Source organism: Pyxicephalus adspersus, chromosome 8 (assembly GCF_032062135.1).
Source record: "Pyxicephalus adspersus chromosome 8, UCB_Pads_2.0, whole genome shotgun sequence".
Lineage (NCBI taxonomy): Eukaryota > Metazoa > Chordata > Amphibia > Anura > Pyxicephalidae > Pyxicephalus > Pyxicephalus adspersus.
The window spans coordinates 18,996,690-19,024,633 of record NC_092865.1 but is presented as its reverse complement, the minus strand read 5'-3'; the positions used below and the strand labels follow the sequence as shown (position 1 = coordinate 19,024,633).

Sequence of the window (27,944 nt, the reverse complement as noted above, 5' to 3'; positions counted from 1 at the left end):
TTTTTTACAACTACAATAACGCTGGAAGTGTTTAAACTTTTCTATAGGAAAAAAAAAAAATAAAAAAAATAAATACAAATAATGTTTTTTTTAAATTGAGGTGAGGAAACAGTCGTATCCAAAGTCATCTGTACAATGCTCAGCTCACATATTCTGGCACAGAACTTTTTTACATTCTGATGACATTTCATATCTGACCTGTTGCTCCCAGAGGATGTCCCCTAGAGATCAATCCTCCACTTGGATTGATGACCCACCGACCACCATATGTGTTGTCTCCTCTGTCAATCAATTCGCCAGCTCGACCTTAAAAAGAAATCACACCATGTTTAATTGAAACTGTCCTTGCATCACATGTCAATTGTAAATATATACACATGGGAAAAAAAACACTACAAATACTATTGCTTGCTGGTCTCCACAATCTTGTTCCTTTATTTTGTATCCATTATTTTAGCCATCTCTTGCTCTTATATATACTACTTTTGGTTCTAGTTAAATTGACAGTTTGACAGAGAACACATTACTATAGTTCACATCTAGATTTGTAGATGCCCCCCATAGTGCTCTCTTTGCTCCTCCAATGAGCTCATAATGACATCCTCTCTCATAACTTCATCACACGCATGGCTTCAGGACTTTTCTGGAGTTTCCCCAGTCTTCCCCTTCCTATTCGTTCTGCTCATTTAAAAAAAGCTTTTAAAACCTCTCTTTTCAAACTTACCTACCCTTCTTCTGTCTCTTTAGTCCTCACTACTTACCCACCATTCTATATCTCCCCTCCTATTGTGTGCTGCTTCCCCCGTCTCAGAGTGTAAGCTCTTCTGGGTGGGTCCTCTCCTCCTCCTATGTCACTGTCTGTATCTGTCTGTCATTTGCAACCCCTATTTATTGTACAGCACTGTGGAATATGCTGGCAATAAATAAATCCTGTTAAACAGAAATAGTGGCTACAGCGGTGTTAGGAAATGAGAATAGCAGCCCTACTTGTAGTCTGTTGAGAGAAGCTCAAAAAGTCCCATAAAATGTCTATTTTCATTCAGGTCAGACCTGGCACACTGACCTAACCCTAAGAGCAATGCAGCTTTGCAAGAAGGCAGCCATGATGTCCTAAAAACATTTTATGAACAAAGGTTTGTGCACACCTGACCATCACTCCTATATCTATCCTGTTGGGCATCCCATTCCAAAACTGTGGATATCAATAAGGAGTCCCCTTCCCCAGAGCTATACCCACCTGTATTCTTCTGGAAAGGGATTTCCACAAGATTCTGATATGTCTACAGAATCAACTAAAGGAACATTAGTGAGGCCAGATGCTGAATTTGGACAATGATACCTGGCTCGCAACCAATATTCTCTAGATTATTAGGTACAGGATTTCTAGAGAAATAGAGGGGGTGTCAGGGGAAAGGGGGACACAGAAGCTGAAACAGCAGGTTTGTTGTCCTCGCAACAGGATCAATCATTCACAAAAACCTTTCCACCATGACTGATGATAGTTTGGAAGACTGTTTGAGGCTGGCTACCAGCAACTACTGTCAGGACTATGCAACTTTGGCTGATTCCAGTCAATTAAAGATGTCATCAGAGTAAGGTAATAACCAAAAATGTACAGAATTGTATTGTGCCATACATGGTAATGCTGTTATGCAAGGTAAACAGTATTTAATTTAAATATAAAGTATACTCAGTATAAAAAAGTTATAAGTTTAGCATTTTTATTTTTGGTAGATCATTTTGACTTGGTCATTTTAAAAGTAGCTTGCAAGCCAAAAAAAGCGTGGGCACCCCTGATCTAGATCATACCCAGAAAATTACCCTCAGTCAATAAAGTCATCTTTTCCAAGCACAATAGGTTATGATAGTGTAACAGTGGTTAGAAAACAGGGCTCACCTATAGGACAGAGTCCCAAGGCTTCATATGTAATGAGCTCATTAGCAGAGAAGCAATCATGAAGTTCAATCACATCCACATCGTCTGGCCTTACACCAATTTCCTCATAACAACGCTGGGCTGCAATCCTAGTCATGTCAAAGCCAACCTGTGAGGAATACAAGGACAAGACAGCAATAAATAGAAGTATATAACAGATGTATAAAGATATGACTGTCATCAGAATTGTGATACGAGCCCAATGAGCAAACTAGGGTCAAGAAAGGGATATGAACTCTACAGAACCGCTGGTGGTGCAAAGTGCCATTATTCTGCTTACGCCAGGGTTTCTCAACCTTCCTAAAGTGGGGGATCCGTTTGAAATAACTTTTAGGTCTTAAGGAAACCCCAGCTATAATTACTATATCTACACCTCACAGTTCATTAGTGTTGGTGGTCAGTATGGAGCATTCCTCTTACATTACTGTCCATTGGGAAGAATGTCATCCTTAGAGATAGTCATAAGATTATGGTGTCACCCAAACTGACCTAAGAGGCACACATTGCTCGAGGAGCCCTCAGCAGCCTCTGGAGGAACACTGGCTGAGAAACACCAGCTTACAGTATATCATATAAAAACAGAGGTGTATTACATTTACATGATCACATTACAAATCGCTAATAAAGCAAATGCCTATATACACATTTCAAGTCATCCTTACCACTTTAATGCAGCTCTCCTCCTCAAAAGAAGTGGGGGTGTCAGTGACCATCTCCTGTGCCAGGATCTCTACCGCCTGCTTCTCCAACTTATGTTTATGTACAAAGTCCTCACTAGCTAGAACAGCAGCAGCTGCTCCATCTGAAGTTGGGCTGCAAGACAAAAAAGAAAAATTTTATAGTGATACATGATATACAAGATTTGTACAACCTTACTAGCAGATCATTTTAGATTGAGGATAAATATCACTGCAGCAGAAAGCATACATCACCTACGCAGTGCAGGCAGATATATTAGTATTTTGCAGATCCAATACTAATAACAGTCCATGTATTTAGGGCGCTCCAAATTATAAAGTCAATTATGATTTGGATATTTATAAATGATTATAATTGTGTTTTATGAATGTTGTCAGAGTGTTTCCTCTTAACACAACATTCTCCATTTTCCCAGTGTAAGGTCAAAAAGTTGACAGGGTAGTGTCAAGCTGGCCCCTGAGCCACTAAAAGAAGCTGAAAAGTCAGACTCAAAAGTAAATAAAGATAAATAAGAGGGGCAGCCTAAATATTTTATTATGTAAACGTGCGGATATGTAGACTATAAGCCTAAGTAATCAAACAATTGCATATTTATTGTAGTGACTGGCTTTCTTCAAGTGTTGAGTGTGAACAATAAAAGGTTATATTACTGGAAGGTAGAGAAAAAAGGAATAAAATCAATTTATAGAACAGCAATGTCTTTATAGAAAAGAAGATCTTTATGTGTTGATCAGGTTATTCTGGGTCTGGAAGTTTGGCGTTACATGTTTCAATGTAGAGTCTCTGCAAGGTATCAGTAGAGAATGAAAGTGTGTGCAGCAAAAAAAGGTTAAGATGATAAGAATTAGATAGGGTGAAGTTTGAGACAGTTGTAGCAAAACAAAGCTAATATACTTAATGGCAACAGAATAAATGGATTTAGCAAGTATCTATTCACCCCCTAAAGTTCACACATTTACAAACCACCAAGGTGATTCACCTTTAAATGTTCTAATCATTGCTGGATGCCAAAACTAAAGATACATACACACATCAAATATGTGTTCCTGGAAATGTATTTTTCGTGATCATTTCAAACACAGCAAAGTTTTAGTTTTATGGAAAGGGGAGGATGAGCAGGAAGCATCCAGCCATGTCCATCCCAAAAGGAAATTATAGAGATCCACAGGTGGTCAAGTGATGCACCGAAATGAATTGCAAAGACATTGAGGGGACTACTTAATACACGCTGCATTTAGACAAATATCTAGCATGTGTACAGTAGCCCAAACCATGACTAATGGCCAATACCCCCTCTTCGCACACAGGTGGTGACAGGGGTACAATTTAAAACCAACTGCTAAAAAAAATAAAATAAAAAAAATAACTAACAAAAAAATTCTTTTAACCTTCTATGCTGCAAATTAAAGTTATACAAACTGTAAGGTATACATACAAAGATCCTTCTGATTCCGGATATACATTCCAGCAATGACTCAGGTAAGGAGGCATCCTGGTGTATAAAGCAAGTATGCAGTACACCTCCAGCTCCAGAATTATTTTATATGGTTTACGTAACAATAGGAAAGACTCTATATTCTATTTAATGCTTTTTTATCTTAAAACTTAGATTTTACTTACCAGCATTGAAGAAGTGTAAGATAATCAAAGACTTTCCGGGATTTTTGCACCTCATCAAGGCTGTATTCCTGTTGGAACTGTGAATGCCTGCAATAAGATTAAAGTAGATAATAACTAATCTGAACATTTTACAGAAGGGTGAAAACCCCACATGAACACCTGGACACAGACTGACAGTGCCCTATAAAGTCAGGTGAGGGTTAGGCTTTTAACATGTCAAAACTTTTAGGGTGGGGGGGTCTCTTATTAAGGTGCTCCTTTATACAGGGAAAGCCCTGGGTTTGAAATGTTTATGTTAAAAATTTCTGACAATCCCCAAGGTGAATACAAGCTGTAATTGCTAACCTCCTTCTGAAAAGTACTTTAGCACTTTTTGGGACACTAACCTAAAATAAGCTTGCAGCGAATCGATTCAGAATAAAAGCATCACTTCTGACGGACATGCCTGTTCCAAGCCAGTGCAAATGTACTAAACTAGCATATCAGCATAACAGCCAGGCAACCCAAAATTATCAATTGAGAGAAGCACAGTACATTCAGATATTACTCAAGTTCTCTTTTAGAACTGCAGAATTATAAAAATTCTGTGTAAAATACTTGTGAGGCAACTGGACTGAAAAAACATCTGAAGTCAACTTCTAAGAAGGAAGAGAAGAGGTTTGAGGATATTGCAATACCCTAAGTGTTCCCTGTTGATGGCACAGCCCTATAGGTGTAGGTTCCAGGTACAGAACACCGCACAATGTACAGACACACCAGTCGCGGTCACTATCCATATAGGACATATTAGAATATATATAGGACTATAGAAGACATTACACCACACTTACGGGTTGTTGATAGAGTGCTTGTGGTTCTTCCATGCAATCTTGGCAAAATGTTCTGGCTTTGTTCCTAAGTGGAAAAAAAATAAACAGTTTAAGAAATATACAAGAATGAAGAATGACTATGCCCAGCCAATATAGAGAAATCAGTTTTGACATGCTGTCACTGAAGTTTTAATCAAACACATAAGCTCAATTTACTAACATATATTAATTTCTGATGAATGCTGGTAGATAAGTAAAGGATAAATATAAAGGAGGACAGAAAAAGGGTTTGTTGGCAAATATTCAAACCTGTATTTAAATGTCATACAGCCTTATGAAAAAAATACATATATCCCACAATAAAGATGAACCAATTCTAGTATATTGCTTTACAGCACGTTACATTCAACAGATAGGCACATCTCAGTTCCATCCTTCAGGGTGATAGTGCCTGATAACTATGCAAAAGCAACTACCGTATATATTTTCCAAACATATGCACAAATCCTGATGCGTTTCGTTGCTAGGCTTCCTCAGGGGACATATTGAGAGTGCTACATCATTGTATTTGGATGTGGAAGGTAAGAAGTCTTAGGTGCAGGTGCCAACGTATGGCATATGTAGATTGCAATCTTAGCACCAGCACCTAACGCTGGTTAGCATAAGGATATCCTTATTATCAGGATCCTAACATGAAGACCTGGATTGCTGGAGCAATTGATGTAACTGGAGCAATGTTTGGGCTAGGTGCTAGACCGCTGGGTTATTGCTACTTGTAAGAGAAACCTTGCTTGCCCCCAGAGGTATTGAAGCCATTAGACCATTGTAACAACCAGGCAGGTAGTTTTTTTAGAAGCAAAGGGCAGCAGTCTCCTTTCTCTCTTAGAACATTTCCTTGAACAGGTTGTACACTTACCATATTTCTCCATGTGCTCACGTCCGGCTCTTCCAAACATCTGCGGAGCTAGTGGAATAGGCTCCAGGCCATATTTATTTACCATAACTTCTACATGTCTATCCACGGGGTTGGTTCGGTCAAACTAAAAACAGAAAAGGGCATTACGTGCAACAAAAAATTTAGTGCAACCCTGCAGAAAAAAAGAGGAAACTCAAAAACAAAGACTAGGTTATGGGGCACATGTTTATAGTACATGAGACCTGCTAATTAAATATATACATTCTAGTCTGAATTCCTATGATATGTGAATGTGATTACACAGCAGTTTAGTCTTCAGGGGACAGAAAGCAGTAACATTTTGCAGCCTTTACTACTTCCAGCTTGTTTAGTGAGCTTGGGATAAATGTATATTTCAGGTTATGAACAAGTTTGAAATTCTAGTCTATAGTTCTCCGTAGTTGAGTCCCCATCTCCTCCCCACAAATATTTTCTAGGCTTGGAAGACTGGAATGCACAGCTTTATAAGGCATTCTGCTTTGTCTGGGGAGGAAGGGGGTTTAGTTTCACCTGCACATTTGACCATACTAGGTCTAAAAACACCTTACCCCAGTGGAAGCACCCCAAAGAATCCTACATCCAACAGCCAAAACCACTTTCTATCCTATAAACGGCTAATATATCCAATATTTCCGTGTATCCACATTTGTTAATACATGTATTTCCAAGCTATTAAAATGATATTTATAGTTTAAATGCGTTTAAGCAGTTATTGTCATTAAAAAAAGAAAGGAAAAGAAATTCTCAATGTTGACCTTGGGCTTCAATGATCCCTGCTTCATCTTCTCAAAACCCAGGGCTAGAACACAGTCTGCCAGACCTGCACAGAAATAAAAATGAGCTTTAGGATGATGTAAAGTCAATGCATCTTCTAGGTAAAATGATTGTTTGCTTCGATCAGAAAATGACACAGGACATGAAATGTGTACCAGAATTTAAGACATATTATTAATATTAAACAGGATTTATATAGCGCCAACATATTATGCAGCACTTTACATTAAATAGGGATTGCAAATGACAGACTAATACAGACAGTGATACAGGAGGAGAGAACCCTGCCCCGAAGAGTTTACAATCTAGTAGGTGGGGAGGTAGACATAAGAGGACGAAGGACCTCATTGCCTGGTCTCCACACTTCTTGGATTGCAGCATGCAGGAATTAGGGCACTAATAACCAATTATAAGTAAACAGTTCTACATTCCTTAACAGATCCCTAACTGTTAAACAGAGCCCAACACTTCCTTACTTGGGCCAAACACCTAACCTAAACATACCTCAACTTTAAATCTAAAAACTTACCCTCCCCTGACCTAAAACTAAACCCATCGCTGACTCAAACCCAAACCTTTAGTTCCTAAGGACCCAACCCAAACAAATACCTAACCCTCCCCTGTTCCACACTGTCCAAACTTTAAAACCTAACCAACTAGACCTATCTAATGCCCTATAATGGGCGCCTTACCTTGACTTACCTACACCTTTACCTTACCTGTAAACATAATCCTTGGCATGTCCCTCAACCTGAACCTTAGTACTTGACCCATACCTAAATCTGAACACCCCTTCTATAATAATTATAACCACAGCTCACAGTACATTAGTGTGGTGGTCAGTGGGAATAATGCTTCCTGCATTGATGGCAATTCGGAAGAATGTCTCCCATTACAAATCAATGTTACCCAATGGGGACATTTAAGTTGACCTGAGAGACACAAATTGCTCATTGCTCAAGGAACCTCTAACAACCTCTGGAGGTACCCTGGTTAGAAACACTGATGTGCCCATTCCAACTATAGGCAACTGTATCCAACATAATCCCGATACAAACTAAACTCCAAATCTAGACCATGACATTAAATTAAGCCCTGCTGCAGAATCATTTTAATAACTGGCAGCATAACCATCAGTGTCTAAGGTTGTCCGCCATGCATTAATATCTAACAGTGATGAGATCTCAGTGCTGGAAAGTACCAGTTTGTAAGTAAACTGAATAGTTAATACAAAAACCAGAATGGAATATCCATTTCATTTATCATTCAGGTGAGAATTCGGTTTAGGACTTTGGCAGTTGTGCTCACCTCCCTGCACCAGCTGTCTGGCCATAAAAAGGGCGGTGGAGCCAGTGGAGCAGTTATTGTTGACATTGATGATTGGGATTCCTGTGAGCCCCAGGCTGTGATAGATGGCTCGCTGTCCACAGGTGGAATCACCTAAAAAACAAAGGATAAGGATGTGGATTTTCATATCAGCACATACTATATGGAGGACTTCTCTAAAGCCTACAGATTTTTTTCCTTTTTTGGGGACGAAGGAGGTCATTAGACAAAACAGTGCATTATTTGCCATCATTCCAAGTGAACTGTGTTCAAGAAGTATCACAATTGTAGCACCTATGCTTACTGATTGTCCACATTGATGACATGCAGTATGTTACTGTGGGGCAATCCTTAACCCTAGCTACCCCTGGCTGCATGTGCTTACCCAACCCTAGTTCCCACAGGGTTAGTTAGCCAGAGCCAACTATGGTAATGGTCAGGGATGGCTGCTAAATAACGCAATGCAAACACTAAAGGCTCTATTTATAAAACAGGGAATCTGACATTCCCTTAAACAGTCCTTGGTGGGAATTAATTACTGCCATTGAAACCCATGGAACTGGAAGACTCCAATGAGGGAATGTTGAGGTAATGTCTGATTCTAGGTTTTCCCTGAAATATCCATCATGGTTAGGCATGGTTACTGTTTTATTACTCATTAAGTACCTTTCAGATCTATAAAAAGAAGTCTTGCTTTTCTTTTATATTATAATTTATAAGAGGTTCAGTAGGAAGACAATACACCAGGACAAATGATTGTAGTTCACTTTCATATCTCTTTGGATTTCTTCACACTACTTTCTCACAACTACATACCATAGACATAGCCGACATAGGCCTGCTCCACCAAAGAATAGGAAATCCCGGCATCTGCAAGAGCATTCTGACCTGTAAGGAGAGAAGGAACACAAAGCAGAAGACAATATAAGTGACACAATCTATTTTTACATTTTGTAACTTTCTCAACATATTGCTGTACAATGTCACAGTATCAATCAAAAAGCTGATCATGGTTAGAATTGTTTTAAACAATTGGGATATTGGAATTAACTTTTTATCAGGACCCAGTACAGAAATACCCCTTGTCCTTTCCCCGATGGCGGCCATGATCACAGGTAATGAATAACCTGTGTTCTGATTGACAGTAATCACAATATAAATACATATCTCTTCTCTTACCAGCTTCCTCCGCCATTTCTGGATAGTCAACCGAATCACAAGGCTTCAGAAACTTCAATAAGAAAAATTTCAGTATTGTTATTTTGTATATTGACATATATGAGGGTAAACTGAAGGCATTCTACTCCTTATATCAGCCTTTCTCAACCTCTTTAAACACTTGAAATAACTTTTAGCTCTTCAGGGAACCCCTCCTATAATTACTATATCCACAGCTCACAGTACATAAGTGTGGTCAGTAGGAAGAATGTCCTATATTGCTGGTCATTGGGCAGAATTTCACCGTAACAGATAACCAAAACCAATTTATGTAACTTAAAACTAACCCAAGACACAAATTGCTCAAGTGACCCCTAGCAACCTCCGGAGGAACCCTGGTTGAGAAACTTCTTTAAAGTGTGTCCTTAGGAAAAACTCTATTCTTAATTTTGGAGTTTGTAAAGTTTGATCCTCTGTCAAGTTTTCATGTGTCCACATCGAGAAGAGAGGTCACCCTGCCATACATTATCATCAGAACCAGATAAGGGGAAATATTCCATTGGTAACATCTGACCAGAAAGGATAACTTCCCTTTTTTACTTGGAAGATTTCTTCTACTTTTCTGTAGTGTCTCTAGAACAGAAAGTGCAGGGAAATCTCCCCAGTGGTACACAGACAGCAAAAATACCCATGTAGGGTTAATACCCGTGTAGGGTTAAACTATGTCCAAGCAGGTACAAATTAAGTTTTGGATAAACAAACACTCAAAGTACATCCAAACTAAACGGACACTAAAAATATTTTGTATCTGACTAATAATTGTTACAGTTTGGTAAATGTATTACAGGGTGTTTCCACTTACTAGAGGTGGCTATGTTTCTGGCTGAATAATCCAATGGAGTGTAGTCACCAGGCGGGGAAAGTATCACACAATAGGAGGGGAGATATGGAATGGTGGGAAGTAGTGAAGGTTTAAGAGACAGAAGAAAATGGGTAGGCAAGTTTGAAAAGATGGGTTATGAGTTTTCTTTTAAATGAGCAGAAAGTAGTAGCAACCCAAATAGGACGAGGAGGACCATTCTATAGAGTTGAAGCAGCTCTAGAAAAGTCTTGGAGCTGTGCGTGTGATGAGGTCATGAGTGGGGAAGTCAGGTGCATATTAATAGGTTGCAGCTTACCTGTTCATTGAGGTAATAATGGCAGCATTAGTTTTGACAATTATTTTCAGCAAGTACAGAAGAGGCCCAATAAGAACCTCACCCCTATTCTATAGTCCCATCATCCCATCTGATCCTATATCAGTCCCATCAATCCAGGAGACACCATAGCAATTGTATAGAACCTCATCTGTAAAAAACTGCTGCCCATAAAATGTTGATTTCTTTAAAATGTTGTTTGGAGCAGAAAGATAATGGGAAAGAGAGGGCGGGGGTCTATATATCCTTGGCTTGAGTTATTAAAGCCTACCCCAGAAATGTCAGATAGATATAAAAGAAAAAGAGAAAAGGACAGTTTTTTTTAGGCAAGATTATAGTTAATATATTAAGTTATATATTAATATATAATATATATATAACTTATATTAAGTTAAATATTAGTATAATTATTGAGTTATATTCATAGCATACAACACACATCATACAGTAATATAATAAATAGGTTATCTTATGTTATATTACTGTATGCTATGTGCATTGTATGCTATGAATATAACTCAATGAATACATTAATGAGTAATATCTTGCCTAAAAAACCCCGGCCTTTTCTCTTTTTATTTTATATCTGTTTGAATCAGAATATGATGGGTAGCAGAAATTGACACTCTGGGCTCTATTTAAAAAAGGGGGAATTCTATCAAACATTCCCCCGTAGGATTCTAGCAGGTCCGTGAGATTTAATGGCAACAACTGATTCCCTCCAGGGAATGTTTGAGGGAATGTCAGATTCCCCGTTTTATAAATAAAGCCCTCTGAGAAGCAGAATTTGAAAAGAGGTAAAAGATGAACAATGAATATTTACATATGAAAATGGCTTCATGTAGTAAACAAAATTTCATAGTTTGTTTCCTTTTCTCTTGGCCTTAAATTCCCAACATGACATTTTATATAATTTTCCAATTTAATGAACAAACATTTCCTATTAATTAGCTGCACCATCTACAATATGGCAACCAATCAAGATTTAGTTTATTATCCAGAAAATAAATGAAGCGTGATTGGTTACAATGGGGAAAGTTGGGTTCCCAATATGATCAAGTGATGCATGTCTGAGGAGGTCGTTCTCATTAGTATCCATTGCCATTTAAAGGAATCGGCAGCCCAAAGCACCACGCTGCACAGAGACATTGGGTCTGATTTATTAAAGCTCTCCAAGGCTGGAGAGGATACACTTTCACCCCCATCTGAACTCACCTTGGTCATGCCAACTCCCACCACGTACACCTTCCTCCGGACGGGCCCCATGACTCCGGGCGATGATCGGATCTCTTCCCGGACTAACAGAACAAAAATCAGGACTTTCTGCCCGACTTCAGCTTCTTAAAGCGGCGACACTAATTCCTATTCTGGAGCAGCCGGTATTAATATACTGTTTTAAGGGGCGGGGCCTGCTGTCACCGCGCAGACCAATCAAAAGGCAGCGGCGTGTTAATGACAAGTTTAGACGGTGCCTCTGTTGTGTTTGGTTGATTCTTGTGTGTGACAGTAGGTGGCGCGCTTTTACACTGCACGGCAATGGGGAGCTTGGCAAGGCAGCTGGCTGTGGCTCGGAGGGTTGTGCGGCGCGGGCTGAGCTCAGCTGCGGGCCATGGAGAGGTGCGGGTCACCCACCTGGAGGGGCCCAATGAGGGTGAGTGTGACTTACACATGTGACTTTGGGGGGGGGGTAGCAGAGGAGGGGGCATAAGGTGCAAGGTGTCTGCACCCAGCACAATGCCCGGACATAACACCCACAGGGGAGCCGCCTGCTGCGCCCTTCACCCCTCCTCCATGGTCATTGGTAACTTTCCACTTCCTGCACACTTTTCACCCACCGCTGTGTTGTAATATCTCTATTCATTAACCAGGGATGGGTGTGGTGGGACTTGTAGTGCCATGTGTGGTTATATCACTATCAAAGCTCAATTCACATACAATAAAACTATATAATATTAATATAAAGAAAAGGCAGAAAATAACCCTAAGGTTGTGATGGAAACAGCGCTCACTAAAGTGGCCAATGCCCCCATCAGAGCTAAGTCTCAAGGTAACTTTCTCCTCCATCTTTTCTCTGCCCTTCTAATACAAATCATGCTTCCATTGGTATTGGCGACAGCGCTCTCTTGTGGTTTGCTTCCTATCTGCAAGTTTACAAGCCTCACTTGAACCCATATTACTGGACTGCTTCTTTTGTACTTCAGTTTACCACATTGTTTGTTTATTGTACGCATATGGTTCCCAATTATCTGTAAAAATATATTATTCACCCTGCTCTCTCTTTGTTGGTACCACTCCCTGCACTCCCCAGTCTGATAACTCATTGTCACTCTGCTCCTTCCCTCTTCTTATTTCTCTGTGCTCCTGCATCTTTCCTTCTCTGCACTCTCTCCAATACCACAATGTCCTTTTTGTGAACTGGTGCCCAAAACTGAACTGCATATTCCAGATGTGGTCTGACCAATGCTTTGTACAGGGGCAGGATAAAGTCTCCATCTCTGCAGTCTTTTCCTCTTTTAATACAAGAAAGTACTTTACTAGCTTTAGATATTGCAGCTTGGCATTGCATGCTGTTATTAAGTTCATGATCTACCAGAACCCCCAAATCCTTTTCTATTTCTGACTCTCCCAAATGTATTCCCCCTACCCACAGTATGAAGCATGCATGTTGTTAGCTCCAAGTGCATAACTTTACATTTATCTATATTAAATGTCATTTGTCACTTGGCTGCCCAATTAAACATTACATCCAGATCTGCTTGTAGATTATAGACATCCTGTATGGACATAATTCCATTACATAGTTTGGTGTCATCCGCAAACACAGAAATGGTACTTTTAATCCCAAACTCTATATCATTTATAAAGATGTGAAACAGTAAAGGTCCCAACACTGATCCCCGGGGTACACTACTAATACCCTTAGACCATTCAGAGTATTAATCATTAACTACAACTCTCTGGATGCGATCTTTAAGCCAGTTCTCTATCCATTTACAGATTGACTTATAAACCTATCGACCCTAACTTGCATATTAACAGTCTGTGGGGTACAGTGTCAAATGCTTTAGCAAAATCCAAGTACATGATATCAACTGCTATTCCACGGTCTACAGGTTTACTTACTTCCTCATAAAAAGAGAGTCAATTTGACAACTTCGGTCTTTCTTGAAGCCATGCTGACTATCACTTATAATATTATTTTCTTGCAGAAACTCCTCTATGTGTTTCTTTATCAAACTCTCCAAGACCTTTCCAAAAATGGATGTTAAACTAACGGGTCTGTAGTTACCTGGTAATGACTTTGCTCCCTTTTTGAAGATAGGAATCACATTGGCCTTACGCCAATCCATTGGTACCTTGCCAGTGACTAAAGAGTCTCAAAAATGTGAATTTAGTGCAAAATAAAGGCGAAAGTTGTCATTCAGAACATAAGATTTTTTTAGGTTATTATTAAAGTTTTATTAAAATAAAAATTGCAAATAATGTACAAATTTTTCTGTGGACCACCAAAATTTTATCTCGGGCCACTGATCTAGACAAGTGTGGGTTTATCCCTGTCTGTACAGAAGGAGGACAGAATAGAGGGGTTTGTATTTGTTCTTCTAGCTGGGTATTAAAGGGACATTGTTGGCCCATCAATGTCTCCATGAACATGAAGCTTGTAAAAAATTGCCTCCCCTGCTGCCTGTAATACTCTTTTGAAGAGCAATTGTGACCTTATGTTCTTTTTATGAACGTAAACTTCACTTCCAGCAGCATGGATTTTCTGTGGTTCCTGGCCATCACATCAGTATAGGACTTGTTGGTGATCCCAGGGGTCAGCAGTAGGAACCATCAAATGCTTCAGGGAGCAGGGGTTTCACATTTCCGGAAGCGTCAGCTTCAAAGGGATACTTCGGGGGATGATTACTCTTCAGCAGGGATGCAGCAGGATGCGTAAGTATTTCCTAATGAATTGGTAAGGGCAGCACAGTGGCTCAGTAGTTAGCACTCTTGCCTTAGCAGTGTTAGGTCCCAGTTTTGAATCTCAGCCGGGACTATCTTCATGGAGTTTGCATGTTCTCCCCATGTCTGCATGGGTTTCCTCCGGGTACTCCAGTTTTCCACATTCCAAAAACATGCAGTTAGGTTAATTGGCTTCCCCCAAATCGGCCTTAGACTGTATTAGAGACAAATGATTATAGTAGGGACATTAGATTGTGAGCTCCTTTGTGGGGCAGTTAGTGACATGACTATGGACTTTGTACAGCGCTGCATAACATGTCAGCGCTATATAAATATTGTATATTAATGGAGACCTTAAAGAGCCTGTTTATTGTTCTGACAGGGTCACTTTTAAAAACTAAAAAAAGACCCGTCCGTGCCAGTGGCAGATGCACAGAGATAACTACTAAAAGAATATATACTTACCTTCCCATTTACTAATAGTCACAGCTTCACTGGTCACATTGGGTTGACTTGCCTGCTACCCCTACAATTTTCTGTGGTTCCCTCCACTAATACATTCAGTATAGACAAGTAAAACAGTGGAATAAACCACAGCAAGTCATTGTGGGGACAGGGTGAATCCTTCCGGTTGGGATTCAGCTGCAGTCATCTGAAATCTCGGTTTACTTTTAGCTCCTGTTTTTAATGGAATACAAGTAAGTACGTTTTATTGCCAGTAACATAAGTGCTCTAAGGTGGTTTCAGTACCCTAAAGAAAACCGATCTGGTTCCTGTTGCAGCTTTGAGACAGAAAGCAGGAAATTTCTCAATGAGCCAAAAAAACCCAAAAAACTTTTCTGAAAGTGGCTATACCCCACCCTCAAAAAAAAACATGTGCTTCTTGGTACTAGGTTACTGACAATGATACCTGTTGTACTTGACAATCCTGGAGTCAGATAAATCCCCTAATGTTACATGAAAGATGAAGTCCATTATTGTTTTCCTGACCATTTACTAATTTGGATGGGGAGCAGTTATATAATCTATGGCAGCCAATAGAAAATCAAGGTTTAATATTGTATGTAAGTAATGACTTGGGTGTGGATCTGCTCACTGACTTTTTAGCATTGCCCATCTATATTTCCAAGTTTTTGGAAATTTTCCACGTGCCCATCACCAATGAAAAGATGGTACAAAGGTGATTAACGCTCATAGACCTTTTCAGGTCATGGGTCAAACCACCTGAGAGGTTGAAAACCATTGGTCAGATATATCCTGTCCAGGCACAGATGGGGCTTTCATGGAATGATTGCTGTTATCCAGTTTGATGTCATTTTCTATCTTACATCCTCCAGGAATTGCAGAGATTGTCATGTCCAGGCCTCACGCTCGGAACTCGTTGGGAAAATTGTTTGTCAATGAGGTAACATCACAAACATAACTAATGCTCTGAGAAAAAAAAAACTGTATTCTTATATAGTCTTAGATCTGTAAGCTCATCTCTAGCTTCAGGTTGGTTCCCATTAGCACCCACACCTACTTCAAGGTGGATGACCATGTGTGCTTGGTATGGCCCTGACACTTATTGATTCTAAGCACTACTTATCCAGGCAGATCTGACAGTAGTATAAGTAATTGAACTTCTTCAACATTATAGAACAAGTCCATGAATGTGATAACTATTCACCATATATCAAGATCTGAAGAAATGAAAACTATCACGGAGACATTTAATTTTTATTTACGAAAAAGATTTATACCATATGAATAAAATGAGTCCATTGTAAGAACCCCTGTATGTAGTTAATCCATATGTCTTAAACCAGCGGTCGCCAACCTTTCAGACCTCATGGACCACTAAATTTATCATTTTAAATCAAGCGGACTAATAATATGAATTTTTTACAAAAGATAAATACATTTGCAAAATATTGATCTTCCTACTGGTGCCTGACAAGGACTGTGGAGGTTCTGATTACTATTGTTATTATTATCATTATTTGTATTATCTTTGGTATTACTAAAGAAATGCAAAATATTTGTTTGCTTTTCTCACTCATTATGGGTTTATTTCATTCCAATCTAAGGCCAAACCAGAAATGATAGGTATCAAAGTCAAACTATTTGATGCCATTAAATATAACAGTTAAAGAAAAAACACAGTTAAGGTTATACTTACCTAAAAGAGCATCTGAGAAATAAACAAATAAAATAAAACAATTAGATGAGAGTCAGTATTCACGGAACAGGGTGACGGTTGTAATGGTGGAAACAATATTGAAGCGTACGGCTCGGCAACGTTGGCCTCATACAACTTAAGACTACACTGACGTCACGCTGCGCCTCCCTTGTTTTTCTGTCTCTAGTACAGTTCATGAATTTAGAGTAAAAAAAAGGCAAAAATTGTCATTCAGAATATAAGAATTTATTAGAATATTATTTTCGTTTTATTAATAATAAAACATAAAAATTGCAAATAATGTCCAAATGTTTCTTTGGACCACCAAATTTTTTCACGGACAACCAGTTTGCGACTGCTGTCTTAAAATATATCTAAACTCAAAAACTGTAAAATTCTGCACAGGCAGACAGTTCAGAGCTTACCCAAAACATGGGTGAATGGGCATGTATTGCACAGATTATTAATATGTTGTATTTATATATCACCAACATATTACTCAGCACTGTACAGAGCTTTAGTCATGCAATCAACCTACCAGTATGTTTTTGGAATGATGGATGGAAGAAGCTGGGGTACCTGGAAACCTGAGACTTGGTAAGGCCAGAGTGCTAGCCCCAGGACCACCATGCTGTTTTTTTTTTTTTTTTTTTTTTTTTATTCTAATAATAAACAGGATTTTTTATAGCGCCAACATATTATGCAGTGCTGTACATCATGCTACTCCAGATCAGTATTCTCTCCAGATTTATTTTTAAGCTAGATGGGAAGTAGCTGTAGCTGGGTGTCAACCCCTGTATTGTGACCCAACTCTTCAGTAATGACCCAAACCCAGCCAGGTAGTTACTGAAAAGTGTTGGGTTGGGTACTAAATGAGTAAGTACTAAACGCCACATATGACCCCATCAGACTATTATCTATTTGGAATTTTAAAGAAATACCTAAAAGGGAAGAAATTTGACTCTGATGTTGAGGAGTTCATTGAGGGCCAAGATGTTGAGATCTGAAGTGTGCATTCTGCTTCATGGAAATTATATTGAAATTGAATGGAAAATAAAGTTCCTAGCTTATGTCTTTATGGTTGAGGCTCATTACTTGTCAAACAGCTCTTGTATATTGTTAAATAATCATTTTTCCCCATCATTTCCCATATATCTGGTTCCAGTTCTTCAAGTCTGTAGAAAGTCTCCGTCATGACAGTGGTGTCCGCGTGGTGGTGGTTAGGAGTGCAGTCCCCGGGGTGTTCTGTGCTGGTAAGTAACAAACCGTATTCTTTTCTGTAGATAATTTGCATCTTTTCACATTGGGTTGTAGTTACAGTTTGGTCTGTTGATTTTAGGCATTTTGTAAAGATATTCACAGTTTTTATTTTATTTTGTTGCTGCAATGGAGCCAATCTTGTGAGTATTACAATGTCAGGTGTCTGTGGCCTGTGGTTTGCTCATGCTAATAAATCTCAGGAATAAGAACACATGTGTATGTCCATGTAAATTATGGATAAGTGAACCAAACTTCTCAACTGTGAAAAGTGATTGTGTCTTACTTAGATACATCTGATCATACTGTGACTGAACCCTAACTGTGGCCCTCAATGATTCCTCCGGACAAGCATGCTGAGGTTTTCTATTGCCATGTGTTCCCCATGAGATATTCCATGCTGCATTCATGACCATTTAAAACCTCCGAATGCTTCTGTACGCATCAGTACTGATGATATAAGTGTTGTCAGTGGGTTCTAAGCCTTGGCTGTCTCAGACCTGGTAGATAGCCCAGGCATGGCACATGTCATTCAGTAACAATTAAGGAACTGCAAGATTGATGTATTCTATTGTTTTAATTTAAAAATCTTTAAAGCAGTTATTCTTAACCAGGATTCTGTGGAATCCCAGGGTTCCTCAGGAGGTTTCTTGGGGTTCCTTGAACGGTTCTTCATTGAGCTCATATTTAATGAAGCCTGTGTAGCTTTGGGACGGACACCATTTAGATGCAGGACTCTAAAGATGTTTTTAGTAGTCTGTAAGGGTGATATTTTACCCAACAATGTTAGGGGGAACATTCTGGATACTTGTATTTGTATTTTGGCTTCAGCAGGGGTTCTTTAAGACCCCCAATACATTGTTTTTATCAGGCTTTCCCTATGACCTGAAAATCATATCAAGGGTTCTTTAGGGGTAAAAACGAAAGTCCGCTCCAAACCTTGACCCTACTAAACCTTTCTTTTCATATAGGCGCAGACCTCAAGGAGAGGGCAAAAATGTCCAATTCTGAAGTGGCCCTGTTTGTTCAAAAACTCAGAAAACTAATGAATGAAATTGGTGAGTGTTCCACACAAGGCTGGTAAGAGTGACACTGTAATAATGATAATAAACATGTGTTTTGACAAGTTACATATAACATCTTAGTACTTGCATATGGTTGGGATTATTATTATTATCCAGTATTTATATAGCGGCGACATATTATGCAGCGCCCAAAACCCACAGTTGTGTCACTAACTATCCCTCTAAGGGGCTCATAATCTAATTTCTCTACCATAGTCACATGTTATTAATACAGTTTAAGGCAAATTAACCTAACTGCATGTTTTTGGAATGTGGGAGGAAACCAGAGTACCCAGAGGAAACCCACACAAACACATGGAGAACCTGCAAACTCCATGCTGATAGTCCTGGCAGAGATTCAAATCTGGGACCTAACACTGCTAAGGCCAGAGTGCTAACCACTAGGCCAGCATGCTGCCCTTACCAGTCAAGTAGTAAATACGTACCCATTCTGTAAACCCCATACAGATAGTGTCCTGGCCAAGATTTGAACCTGGGACCCAGCGTTGCAAAGGCCAAAGTGCTACCCTCGGCGTTGCCAACAGTTAATAGGTTGTTAAAATTCCTACATGTAGGCTGTTTTGCTTGTCAAAGGATTTGTAACTATGTTCAGCTATTGAAACCTTTCCTGCATTAGCAATTCCGTTATTGACTTTATTTGTTGCCCTTTTAATATATAAATGTTCTCTGTTTCTATCCTCTCTGTTTAGCTGCCCTCCCAATGCCAACTATTGCAGCTGTGGATGTCCATGCTTTGGGTGGTGGTCTAGAACTGGCATTGGCTTGTGATCTCCGTATTACTGGTATGTTATTATCAAAGGAGAGATGCAAAAAAGACACAGGGGGCAAATGAACTATTCTTCAGAAGAGGGTAAGGGTGCTTACATCATTGCTGCACCTGAATCTGAACACCAGGCAGCTATAAATATAACAATAGATGCAGCTCTGTATCCATTATTCGGTCACTAAATGCCACTATTGTATTTACCCCAATCTGAGCTGGTATCAGCCTTTTGCAATGCTCCGATACAGAAGCATTTAAAACTGAGTGAGGAATAAGCAAGACTGGCAGCCAAATAGGTGTGGAAATATTTAAGTGAAGGTTTAAAGGTAAAGTTTTAGATTGAGAAACCTTTTCTAAATGATGGAAGGTCCGCTTTAATTTGTAAGCATTTAAAGGTCATACACTTCAAAATGCTCCTTCAGAGCAGGGGAGAAAGTGACCACAACCATGGCTATTCTGCAGGTAGATAAGGTTATGGGACCATAGCCACATCTGTATTTTCTATTCAGTCATATTCATAACATACAAGTGTTGCTGGTTTAGCCCTGCCATGGAACTATTTACTCTGATTTATCTGGGACTTAAAAATGTCTGACCTATCCTAATCTTCTTCAGCCCAGAACACTCAGTTCAGTTTAACAGATCTAACAACAACATTCATTTCTGTATTGCAGCATCTTCAGCTAAATTGGGACTGATTGAAACTACAAGAGGATTACTTCCTGGAGCTGGTAAGGAAAAACATTACTCTACTATTATTAAACTGTCCACCTTGCAATGCAAAGTGTATAAAGCAGAGTCCTAACATAAAGAATTTCATTATTGGCAGGAGGGTCTCAGCGCCTTCCCCGGCTGATTGGAGTTGGTTTAGCCAAAGAACTCATCTTCACTGGGAGACAGATCGAGGGGGCGCAGGCATATGACATCGGACTAGTGAATGACGCCGTCCCACAGAATGAATCTAAGGATGCTGCACATAAGAGAGCCTTGGAGCTGGCCCAGGAAATCCTGCCACAGGTACAATGAATGTCAGATTTCCTATCGCTATCTGTCCCATTATTAATGGTCACAAGCAAATGGAATAAATCTCTGCACTGGCAACAATGATATGTCCAGGAAATACTGGACACAGTTGTAACACTTCCCCATTCAACCCAAATGCAGATGCAGTCTTATCTTTTCCATTTTACCTAAATGAATAAAGTTGCGTGTTTTAAATGAGTCCCATTTGTTATTCACTTATACATTTTACAGTAATCTTGATTGTAAGCTTTTGTGGGCAGGGTCCTCTCCTCCTCCTGTGTCATGGTCTGTCGTTTGCAACTCCTATTTATTGTACAGTGCTGCGTAATATGTTGGCGCTATATAAATCCTGTTTATTAAAAATAATAATCTGTTTGAATTAGCAGGCAGTGCATTTCCCAGCAGTAAGAAGTAATTTCTTTTTTTTTAGGTTGCTTTGCTGTAAAATGAGCTGATGCTAATAAAATGATTGCTGTTCATATCCGTGATAGAAAATATATTAGAAAGATAAACCACAATTATGTGCTGGATTTTAAAAATTATGCTTGGCCCCTAGCAGTATAACATAAATAGCAGGACTTCTCTTTAGAGCTGCCCTCAGCAGTACCTCTTTTCCACCACAAGATGTCTTCCATTTTGGGTGCTTGACACCCAGCCTTGTCAAACCCTGGAAGATTAATGTCATGTGTGAAAACAGGGTGTCATGGTCCTGCCCATGTCATCCCGTTGCCCTTCATTCCCAGTATAAAGGTGTACAGAGAGGCTCTGCATTACAAAGGACAAAAAAGTTGAGTTTTTATTATGGTTTTAGTGTTATGTAACCCCTTTACTCTTTTGCAGGCTCCAATTGCTGTCAGAATGGCCAAGCTGGCCATGAACAAAGGAATGGAGGTAAAATGATGTCCATAGCATTGATTTTACCCTTACATAAGTAATATTCTGCTTTATCCTTGTATGCTACATTTGCAAAAAAAAAAAAAAATCTTTTAAGAGTAAATTTACCTCTAATAGAGTCATTGACTAGGAAGAGGTCAGTAGCTGTAGGGATTTATAGCGGGGGAATTAGGAAGTGCTGCCCTCTGATTTAATTTATTGTTATATAAGCATATTCCAAGATACAGAAGCATGTCTGTCTGCTAGCTTTATATTTTACTGATTCTGTACAGTCACCTGCTCCAATATGGCTTTCAGCAGGTTTCACCCGCACAGCCTTATATAAAAAGTCATGTTTATTACAGCTGTTTTAATTGCTATATAATTAAAACTCCATACAATTACATTTGGAAGATCCCTGTTTTATAGAACATTGCTTCTGTCACAAGAACATCTGTAATATCTGCAAGTTCATACTTGCATAATCAGCTTACAGGAGTCTGCATTTTAATGTAAATGGTATATGCAGTACTTTGCGCAGGAACATCTCTCATTGTAGGTTTATCCTGGAAGAAAGAATAAGTATCAGAAAAAGTATTTCAAATCTATTATTCCCTGGAGTCTGGGTGGGTGGTGAATTTGGTGTGGTAGATCAATGAGAAGGTGCTATAAAGGGCTGGATCAAGTGATGACCCCTTGTGGCCATTTATGTGCACTACACAGATACAGCAAGCCCAGCAAACATTACATTTAAATCATTAACACAAATTCTTTTCCATTAGAAGAAATGAAAAACGGACCTATCCAGATAATTTGATGGGTTAACATGATGGATTGTATGTAAGTCGGAAGTTATGCGACATTCAAGTCGGCCTTCAAGAACAGATGTTGTTCAGTGACTTAGCAGCGAGGAAGCTTTTTGATTTTTGGGCCTTTTCTTACTAAAATCTGCGCAATTTGTGCTAATTGCAAAACAACTCTAGCAAGAAAGTAAAGTATAAAAGTTTAATAACTCAATAGTAAATGTTGTGTGTGGAAGCAATTGGGTCAAAGGTTCTGGAAGTGCCCCATGTTAAAGTATGCTAAAGTGCAAAGGTGCTGGAATCCGACAGTTCAACATTATCCAGTAATGGGAACTATGGCCCTGATTTAATAAAGCTCCCCAAGGCTGGAGAGGATACACTGTCAGTGAAGCTGGGTGGTCCAGCAAACCAGGAATGGATTTCTTAAAAGTAATTTGTTAGCAATTGTTTTGAATCCTGGACCATATCCATTACAGGCTTGCTGGATCACCCAGCTTCACTGATGAAAGTGTTGGAGAGCTTTAATAAATCAGGGCCTTTGTGTGAAGCAGACTAAATAGTTAATTTATGCTACCTACCTATGTGGAGTTGGTATGTGACCCTTTACAGCAGGGGTGTCCAAACTTTTTGCAAAGAGGGCCAGATTTGGTGAGGTGAAAATGTGTGGGGGCTGACCATGAAGCACGTACTTGGTTACTGTGGGTGTGGTCTGTGCGGGTCCCACACAGTACACGCCCACTTTAATGGCGTAGGGGATTCCCGTCCTGCTGATTATGCCCGCTGATTATGCCCGCTGAGTGGCGGGCCAATAATTGCAAGGAGGTTGATCATCTCCAATGAAATAAAAAAAGCTTTTTTTTATACGCTTGTATTTTGTACTGTAGTCAACAGTGCTGGCGGGCCGCATATTATTGATTTTTTTGACAGAGGCTACGGGCTGGTGGAAATATGAACACGGGTGGCAATTGGCCCCCCGGGCCTTACACAGAGTGTGACAATTTAGGGTTACTGAGTTGCTGCCATCAATGGCAGACCACACTTGATGATTAGCAGGCCAGGCTGCTGTCAAACCTCAAGTGACATCTGAGAGCCAAGACGAAGACCAACATAAAGGACATAAAACCATCATCATCATCATATTTATGTATTTTTCTTTTAGAATAGCCAGGAGAGCAATCCTTCAATGTGATCAGATTGGTGGTTTTCAGCTATCTTAGAAATTGCCTATAAATAACATGTGTACGTAAAATGTGTATTTTATGGGATGTGTCAATGGTGACCACTGGTGGGCTTCATGAAGTGTTGTGTATTGGCAGGTGGACATTGCATCTGGAATGGCCATTGAGGGAATGTGCTATGGACAGGTAAGTTTTATTTCTACTTTTCAAAGACCTACAACTTGGGAGTCACACATTTGTCCCACAAAGATGTGGGGAAAAAATAAATCGGTTCAGCATGTTTGATAGGTGAATGAATTTAAAGTGGAACTATCACAAATAGAAAAAAAATACACAGGTCTTACAGGTGGTAAGCTGCCAATCCCTCTGTAATCCTAGTTGAGTTGGTCCTGTCTTCCTTCTTGATCCCAGTACAGGCTGCACACCAGGCGCCATCATCTTCTTGCATCACCCGCTCTCATGCTGCACAGGAGTGAGATCGAGTGATGTGCTTCCATAAAATGTAAAAAAAAATTGTTCTAATCTCACTGCACATGTGTGATATTGGCACTTTTACTTTTTTTAAGTGGAGGAAAGCCCTGTCTCCGCATGCATGATCTTGTGATATGAGGCAGGCTTCCTATACAGTGGTAAAGACAGAAGTGGGCCGTCTTCCCTTTAAATTTGAAAAAAAAGATTTTTACCCTTTATGGGTTATTTACTCTTTTACATAAAGTAAAAAATATGATCAGTCCGCTTGAAGTAATAAAGAATGTAATAGTGCAAAATACATTTTTATTTGCCATAACCTGCTTGTGTCTCTTAGGTTATTCCTACCAAGGATCGTCTAGAAGGCATGGCAGCATTTCAGGAGAAGCGTTCACCTCACTATAAGGGGGAGTAAGAATCCATTTATCAACCTGCCTCCATTCAGGAGTTCATGTCAATATCCCTTCTAGAATTGACAATTTTTATACATTTCTGTTAAATACATTTCTTATGAACATTATCAGTGCAACAGTAGTGCTTAATTTTCAGGTTTGACGAAGCTGATTTTGAACAACTGTAAACTGTTGGGGTTCACGTGTGTTATGGTCTATTGTAATCGGTGGCTGTGACCATGTTGTTGCAGTAAACAGCGGGCAGGTGGTTCTGCCTTTGACAATCACCAGACAATTGGAATGCTGCCTGCTGTTTACCTTAACACCGCATTGCCATCTAAGCAGCCGGCTCCTGAACTCTAAGCTGCCATACTAGCAAACTTATAAGTGATCAACTACCCTGAAAAACAAGCACCAAATTCAGTGGTTGGGTTGGGTTTGTGTCCAGTACAAATGAGTTAATAAAGAAGCTATAATAATCACAGCACTGAATTTGGTGTGCAATGGCTTGGAAATGATTGCCTCTTATCTGAACTTCAGTATTAAAAACCGGTACTATACAAACATTAAAATCTGGTGAAAAATAATTTGGGTCCCTTTATGAAATGTATCCAGGCCAAGAACAGAAATATAATATCTCTGCTTTGTCATACTTCTATAGAATGGCTTCAATAGTTTTCTTTATTCAAGCTTTTCTCCTTTTTCTTTTTGCACCCTGGGATTCTGCTGATAATATACTTCCTGTATCTATGGAGGTGCAGAATTGTCACCTCAACACTGGACTACACAACACCTCACCCTCCTCAGGTATTTTGTATTCCATTGAGTGCTAGGAAAAATATAAATGAAAAAGAATGCAGCAGACAATACAACAGAAAGTTATCATCTTACTTGATTTCTATTAGGACCAACAGCTGGTTTTTGCACTTCTCAAATAAAGCATCTCTAATGGTATATGTACAGACCCAAAAAGCATTGTTTTTTAGGGTTTATGTACACTTTACCAGGTTTCTAATATTTTCTAAACTCCATTTGAAATATGTGATAATTTGCAATAATATCCCTGCTTTGCATCCTCTGACTTGTTTGTATGTATGTAGTGTTCAGATCGGTCATTAAAAGGTGAACTGCAGTCTGGATGGAAAGTAATCTATGGGTTCCAAAATCAAAAGGTTTACTTAATAATCACAATATATTTACATCTTCTCCATACTGTATATTCCTGAATAACCTCTCTGGAATAACCTCTCTAACCAATGCTATGTTGTACTTGCAGGGGTAAAGTAATGCTATAGCAATTTTTTTTTTCCTTACATTTTGGAATGATTTGGATTAGGCAATGGGAAGAATAATTCTCACAATGTTTTTCTGATGGACATAACCACAAAGACTGAAGTTGATGGAACAGCCAACATCCTAAATTGTTACCAGAACAGGAAGATTTCCTCTTTAAAAAAAAAAAAGTGATAGCCATTTGGATGAACTAATCCTTGAAAGAATTACTAGCTAAAATATTCAATATTTCTGTACATGCATCGAGCAGAAGTTGAATCCAAAGTCCTCAAATTTTACAAGTAGTGGTCAAAATTGTGGAAACCTTTTGGTAAAAAGTGTGTTTTTGAGGTTTCATGGCTCATAACACCACTTTTGGAGTAATACCATAAAATTATAACATATAAAAATATATCAATGGAAGTAATTTAAACAAGAATGTAATGCAACAAAGTTTGTTCACTTATCTGTATTCTATCAAAAACTATAGCCAAGTAACCTTTTAGTGAGCTTGTACTAAATAATAAATAAAGAAATGGCACAAAGAGATGACTGGTCACCCAGAAAGTGATATAAAATAGTACTATCAGCTGAACAAGGTTTTAGTTATGAAGAAAAAATGGTGGAAACTTAACCAAAGGTGGCATTTCTACATTTATGAAGAGGTATAAGGTGACTCAGTCACTACAAAAGGTAAATGGTGCACAAAGGCAAGTGATGATAGAAGAATTAAGAGACGCACGTGCTAGGTGACAGAAGAAAGTCATCTGGGTGTATACAAGGGGAAATAGTGCAATGTGAAGATGAATGCAAGGACTGTTTGGCATAGACTACAGGAATTTGTCCCAATGCTAAAATTTCACACAAAAACAAAAAACAAAAACATTTTTATCTCCCAAGCAAAGGTGTAAAAGATGAATTAAACTGGGCCAAAACTCGTGTTAACTGTGAACAATGGGACAGTTCTATTTGGAGTGAGGAGAGATTTGCACTCTGATTGCATTACAACTATCGTGAAACACCCAGTGAGTGTTATGATCTGGGGTTGTATGACATGGAAAAATGTGGGCAGAATGTGCGCGAGCAATGGGAATATAAATGCCCAAAAATACATAAATGAAATACTTGAGCTCAAACTGAAGCCTTCCCTTTGTGATATTTTCCAAGATAAAGAAGCATTTTTATTTCAACCGGATCCCTGTCATGTTGCTGCTGCGTGAAAAAAGTGGTTTCAAGTATTTCACTGCTGGAAATGTCCTGGGAATAGCCCAAACCTTAACCCAATCCAAAATCTATAATGCTGACAAAAGAAACTTGTTAGTCAGAAGCAACCCAGCAGTAAAACCCAAATAATAGAAGAAAAAATTCATATCTAGTTTCACATTACAACAGCTGCAGAACTAAAAAACTTGGATCATCCTTCATAAAAGTTATTGCATTACATTCTTGTTTAAATTGTCTTTCCATTGATTTATAACTTTATGGTATTACTCCAAAACAAGTGGTGTTATGAGCTATCAAACCCCAAAAATATACTTTTCCAAAAGGTTTCCACAATTTCCGCCACTACTGTATATAGCTATAAAAAATATTGCCATCTTTTTCTTCCCCTTGAAAGGTCTGCAGAAATGAGCAATGTACGGTTCTGCATCAGGCTGCTACTTGGTGTACAACATCAGCATCCCGCAGCATCAACCCCTTGATTTCTCTGCCCACATCTATATTTACAGCGTGGCAGCTGCCTTATTTACCATGCATATTTTTTTTTTTTTTTTTAATAACCAAGTTACTGTTAAAGCCCAACTCCAGGCACTATTTTTTACTATACATTTTTTTTACATTTTGTAAAAACTTCTATTTTTCTTTAGTTGTTTCTAAGCTTTGCTGCATTGGAGCTGGAAAGTACAACATCGGTTCTCTGCTGCATTGGAAAAGGGTCTATGATAGACTATGATTGTTCTTTACAAAGCCTGAGATGATGATGTGGCATTACTTTGAGGAGAAAAGAAAATGTGGCAACAATGGTTTTCATCATAAATGTCTCAATAAATTGTGCTATGGTTGTATATTTCTACAGGTCTATTAAAACAATGACTCGTTCTGACATCTAGTGGCCAATCGCTAAAAGTGCACAGATGTCACAATAGGAAAAACAAAAGAAAGGAATTGAATTTTATCAGCAAACTGAAGAGGGAATTCTCTATATATACAGCCCATAGACTCCTTTCTGATGTAGCAGAGTGGAAAGTAA

The 27,944-nt window shown here is 39.0% G+C and overlaps 2 protein-coding genes across 3 annotated transcripts; one reads left to right on the top strand and one right to left on the bottom strand.

The window, feature by feature from the left end:
• Nucleotides 1-12: 12 nt before the first annotated feature.
• LOC140336504 (sterol carrier protein 2-like) lies at nt 13-11,945 on the bottom strand. Its single transcript, XM_072419657.1, has 11 exons — nt 11,689-11,945; nt 9,299-9,350; nt 8,936-9,007; nt 8,102-8,233; nt 6,775-6,839; nt 5,981-6,104; nt 5,086-5,149; nt 4,256-4,342; nt 2,599-2,749; nt 1,898-2,045; nt 13-306 (listed from the first exon to the last, which is right to left on the bottom strand). The coding sequence occupies exons 1-11, from the start codon at nt 11,737-11,739 to the stop codon at nt 188-190; spliced, it is 1,065 nt and encodes a 354-aa protein (XP_072275758.1). The 5' UTR covers nt 11,740-11,945; the 3' UTR covers nt 13-187.
• A 20-nt stretch (nt 11,946-11,965) lies between these two features.
• ECHDC2 (enoyl-CoA hydratase domain containing 2) lies at nt 11,966-25,008 on the top strand. 2 transcript variants are annotated; one of them, XM_072419658.1, is made up of 10 exons: nt 11,966-12,124; nt 15,756-15,823; nt 17,745-17,832; nt 18,808-18,894; nt 19,611-19,703; nt 20,359-20,415; nt 20,514-20,701; nt 21,548-21,598; nt 23,700-23,747; nt 24,367-25,008. In XM_072419658.1, exons 1-10 carry the CDS (start codon nt 12,010-12,012, stop codon nt 24,442-24,444), a joined length of 873 nt encoding a protein of 290 aa, XP_072275759.1. In that variant the 5' UTR covers nt 11,966-12,009; the 3' UTR covers nt 24,445-25,008. The 2 variants fall into 2 exon arrangements, with proteins under 2 accessions (XP_072275759.1, XP_072275760.1); XM_072419659.1 differs by lacking the exon at nt 15,756-15,823 and having other exon boundaries at nt 11,983-12,124.
• The last annotated feature ends 2,936 nt before the right edge of the window (nt 25,009-27,944 follow it).